The following is a 5000-nucleotide window of genomic DNA, read 5'->3' as shown; positions in this document are numbered from 1 at the left end:
CATTAATAAAGAACCTTTGTGTTTTTGTACTTACTTAACAATAGTGATAAGCAAGGCCGAGATCGAAAAATAAATATCAACAAGGACTAATTCAAATGAGCGCTACTACAATAAATGGAAACCTTTAATTGACAAGAAGCTTGTAACTTAGAGCAGCTGTATATTACTTTTGTTTGTACTTCGTAAGAAATAACGCAACTTTTTCGCAAGTCTTAGTAGTGAATGTAACCGGTTTTTTTTTCTCTTTTTGTTTGTATTCTAATGTATTGTAAGTATTATTTGTACGTATTGTAAAGGTAATATAGTTATTAATTGTTTACATTTGTGTATATATATATATATATATATATATACCGTAGAATGAAGAAATGAAACCCATCCTGTAAATCAACTGATTAATTGTGTCGAATGAAAAACATGAAGAATTGCCCTGAGCGGGATTTGAACCCACGTCCCCCTGAACACCGGTAGGGTGTGATGACCACTACACCATCAGGACAACCACGCTGGCAACGCAGCTATCGAGATAGTGAATTGGCCTAACGTGAGTATCCCGGGATTCTTTCACGGGTGACATGGGAAAGCCTAAACCCCTTCATAGCATTAAACCTAAGGATCGACTAACGATTCACAGGCAAACACCAACTTAGGCATCAGCTAATCAGAGGGATCAAGTTAATGATGCAGGCTTATTTATATAGACCGTAGAATGAAGAAATGAAACCCATCCTGTAAATCAACTGATTAATTGTGTCGAACGAAAAACATATATATATATATATAATAAACAACAACAAAAAAACAATAAACACAAATCAAGTCAAATATTGGTTTTTAAGGAAAGGGGAAAACCGGAGTACCCGGAGAAAAACCTCTCGGTGCAGAGTAGAGAACCAACAAACTCAACCTACATATGACGCGGAGTCTGGGAATCGAACCCGGGCCACATTGGTGGGAGGTGAGTGCTCTCACCACTGCGCCATCCCTGCACTCCAATGCTGTTATTCACGTCAAAGTTCAAAATATAGACTTAACTGATTAGAGTGTAATGCGAAGTGCCCAGTATCTACCACATATGAACCATGTGTGCGTTAGCTCTAATGATGGAAATGGGCCCACAAAAACTCTGCCCAGGGTGGGAACTGAACCCACGATCTTCGGGTAAGATCACCGCTGCTCTACCGACTGAGCTACAAGGTCAGACGGGAGCAGGCTGCGGTAACTGACGATGCAAACGTTGGCCGTGTAGCACTGTAATCCTTCCTTGTACTTGTACATGTTCATTGCCGTACTTTAACATCGTCAGTTCCCGCGGCCTGCTCCCGTCTGACCTTGTAGAAACCGATAAAATGATACGAAACATTAAGAAGATGTGTCGAGATGCGTAGGAAGGTAGGTATTTTCACACCTTTTTGGCGGGATTGATAGCTGCTTTAAACTAGGCAGAGTGCATATTCATCCTAGGAAAAATCGGAAGATCACGAATTTAACCTTAGTAAAAATGAATTCAACCTGAGACCGCATTCGACCGACAACACACCCATGCACCTTCCTACAAGTAGAGTTCCCATCGGATATTATCAATACTGCCTATTGAGCGAAAACACTTCAGTAATTGTCATATTTTCAAGATAGGTGTTAACAATATTTAATAAAAAGAAGTCCGCCAACATAGATGATGAACTTCCTACTAACTACTAGCATTGGACTGGCTAAAAAATACAACAGATGGAAATTTGGAAAACTGCAATAACTGAAGACACTACAGAATGAATGGAAGTTCAAAAACGTCGAGACAATAATAAAAGTACGGACTACCTAATTACCTAAACTTGGGTTTCTTCAGCCATGTCGCATTGTAGTAACCACGGACTTGCCAATAGAATGCGAGCATTTTATCAAGCGGCCGAGGGTTAATACCGGGACAAGGATTTGAACTTGGATTACTGCAGCCACAACACAGCAACTCACTACAACCCCACGCAGGTATGCGGGATCTACTAAAAATTTAAGTTATACCTAGTTATGTAGTTCTCTTGCACAGTCACTCTTTAACTTGGGGTTTTGTCGCCTTTCGTGAAAGAAAACTTCTGTTCCGTTCTTTTGCCACACCTCTAGTTTTTCTTTTTGATTTTCTTGTATTCTAGTTTTCATGACTACTGATGATACCCTACCGTACATTTTCACTTATCTTGAGCTAAGCTATTTCCACATGATTCAAGGGGGGCCCACCCTGTCAAAGTGTACACATGGAGCAACTAGCCTACCCCTGTCACTTTCCCCATGGCTTGGAAGGGTATATATTGCTCCGTGCCTATAAAGGTTCAACTACCAATTGTGGCGTCCACCAGGTTGTGTCCTTGGTCATTCTTTGTGGAATCATGTCGTGATAGAGCAAGTGAAATTCTGAGCGATCTCGTAGACTCTCTCCTTATAAGTCCCGTGAAAGTTCTCCTGAACCCAGGAATTCGCAGCGAATAAATAATTGGATTAATGGCTGAGTTACTATAGTGTAGAAACTTGGTAAATTGGACAACTTCAAATGGGATAGACGTGCGCTTGAACGTCCCTTCAAAGAAGAAAATTGCGTTTATGCAGAAAAATGGAAGCCAGGTCAAAACAAAGACAATTATAACGATAAGAATAGACATGGAAATCATTATTTCTTGCTGGTGTCGCTTGAAGACCCTCCCTGAGCCTTTTTGAATCAGTTTCTTTTCCTTGGTCTTTCTCCATATTCCGAAATAAGCAGCGCAGATGACGATAAAAGCCACGAAGAAGCAGACGCAGAAAAGAACGAAAAAAGCACCACCTATGTTGTAGTCACTTTGCCTTATGGAATGAATAAACGCTAGCGTGCCTGCGGCCACCCAACATCCCATTAACGCTCTCCGGTAGATATTTTTTGATGAATTGCGATGATTAACGGGAAAGGCAATTGCGTAAAAACGTTCCAGGCTTATGAATATTAAATGAAATATTGAAGCAAACCCTCCAAATACGTCTACTGCATGATAAATGACATTAAGGGCAACATGGATTTTCCGATGACTCGTGTATAGCATGATCATAGCAATATATAGTGGAATTGCCATAAAGCTCACCAATAAATCAGCTGTTGACAGACCCACGATAATAAAATTAGTTCGCGTTCGAAGCCTAATATCTCGAGCAAATGCAAAAATCACGCTTAAGTTTCCAAATATGGCCATCACTGCCAAAACACCAAATGCAAAACTCCATGCCATGGCGGACAGCGAGGTCATGATCTCGGTGCTTGAATCCTCAGCCCCATTGCTTGGTGTAGAGTTGTTCATTCTTCTTCTTATATATAAATGAAACCAAAGATGTACCTGAATGAAACACGAAAATCAACCCACAGCATTGAAAAAAGAAATCAAAAAGAACACCACATTCAAAGATTAAAATCTACTTCATGAAAAAAGAAATTGTTGTTATAACGCGGCGAGCCAAAAATGACGTCCCTTTGCTAAATAAAAAAATAAATTTTAAAACATTATTTGCAGTAAAATCTCGGAAAAGCTGATGCATTTCTTAAAAAAAAGATAGTCAACCCTTAACTTCATTGTACCCCCATTGTAAAGTTTAAGTGGCACACTTTCATGCGAAACGTGGTACGTTTTTAATATATAAATAATGTATACAAATATTAGTATCTATAGAAAAGCACCAATCTTTTTCCAAATAAATTGTAAATTTTGGAAAGATGTTTAATTTTTGAATAAGTGGTAATGTCTTCTATTGTGCGTTTCTTCCTGTCATGTAGTTGTCTCATATTGTGTATGTCAAGTGGTGACTTGGGGATTTTAAATTAAATTGGTAGCGGATTGATCATCAGATGTCAACATCTTTTCCTTCCCACAGTATGTCATCATAATGGATGTTATTTGTGTTGCAATCATTATTTCACCAGGATGAGCGGATGAGCTTAAAAGCGTTTCAAAATATTAATAAACTTACAAACTATAACGTGTAACCCTGAGTTTCCTAAAAAATGACTCGAAATTCATATTGACATCTTTTTTCCCCTACTTTTGATTGAACTGAGATCTGCATGTGGTTTTAATTTCACAAAGGAAATGTTCGGAATTGAAGCATTTAAAACAACATTTAACGTGCCATATTTGCCTGCCTTATAAGTTTGATCACAGAATTTGTCATCCACTTTCCTCTTTAATACTAAATTTCATTTCATTACAAAATGATGAGGGAACCAACTGCAAATTTTATCGAGACAGAAAAAATACTAGAATATCGATCAGTGAAAGCGGACACCATTGCATAAAGAATACAATAATACAATTATATACGTACACGGATTTCAGCATTAAAGGCGTATGTGGCAGTTTTCGCTGGTTCAGACGTTAGATTCCAGTGATTTTTACAGTTAATATTGGCCAAGTCTTCTCTCCTGGGGAATCTTCAGTTTTATGTGCAACCGATCTGCTACCTACTAATTGGAAACCAATCAAATTGTTCAGCGGCATTTAAGGAAAACACATGCATGCTAATGACCTTAGAGACTTGAACAAAGGAAACACCTTAATTGAATTAAGGAGATGTATCCTTTCGCTGGTCAATCAGGTTTACGATCCTTTTGCATCTTTGTGTTGAGACTTTAATTAAACTGCCTTACCTCATTGCAATTCTAGTCCAGTATTAAAGCTAATTAAGAAAAAATCCAGAATTCTTATTGAAGTTAGTTTCAAATTACATTAAAACGATGAAGTTAATGAAATGCGAGTACTTACTGTAAATTTATCGAAGACGGAAAAAAGTGCTGAGGTTGAGGGGCTTTCGGGGTCTTTCATTGAATAAACTTAAAATAATTTTTACATCTGAAATATACAATTCGACAATAACATTATGAAAATTACAGAAGACAAAAGAAAAAGAAAAATCGATGCTGGTATTAAAATTGAAACTAAAAGCTCTAAAATTCCAATCTTCTTATGGGAAACAATATAACGCATTTGAAA

General features: G+C 37.8%; 1 protein-coding gene across 9 annotated transcripts in view; it reads right to left on the bottom strand.

Annotated features, from left to right (window-relative positions):
• Positions 1-109: 109 nt before the first annotated feature.
• The window catches only part of LOC138026580 (5-hydroxytryptamine receptor 4-like), an 11308-nt gene continuing 6417 nt past the window's right edge, over positions 110-5000 (bottom strand). For 2 of the 9 annotated variants that reach the window (XM_068873980.1, XM_068873982.1), the window contains exons 2-3: positions 4336-4474; positions 110-3353 (exon numbers count right to left, since the gene is read on the bottom strand). In XM_068873980.1, coding sequence (XP_068730081.1) covers positions 2325-3317 — 993 coding nt within the window. In that variant the 5' untranslated portion in view covers positions 3318-3353; positions 4336-4474 and the 3' untranslated portion in view covers positions 110-2324. Of the gene's footprint in view, positions 3354-4335 lie in introns of all 9 variants that reach the window. The other 7 variants (XM_068873977.1, XM_068873976.1, XM_068873983.1 and 4 more) reach the window with 5 other exon arrangements.

Source organism: Montipora capricornis, chromosome 12, assembly GCF_036669925.1.
Source record: "Montipora capricornis isolate CH-2021 chromosome 12, ASM3666992v2, whole genome shotgun sequence".
Taxonomy (NCBI): domain Eukaryota; kingdom Metazoa; phylum Cnidaria; class Anthozoa; order Scleractinia; family Acroporidae; genus Montipora; species Montipora capricornis.
The sequence above is the reverse complement of the archived record's forward strand: the minus strand, read 5'-3'. Positions and strand labels throughout refer to the sequence as shown.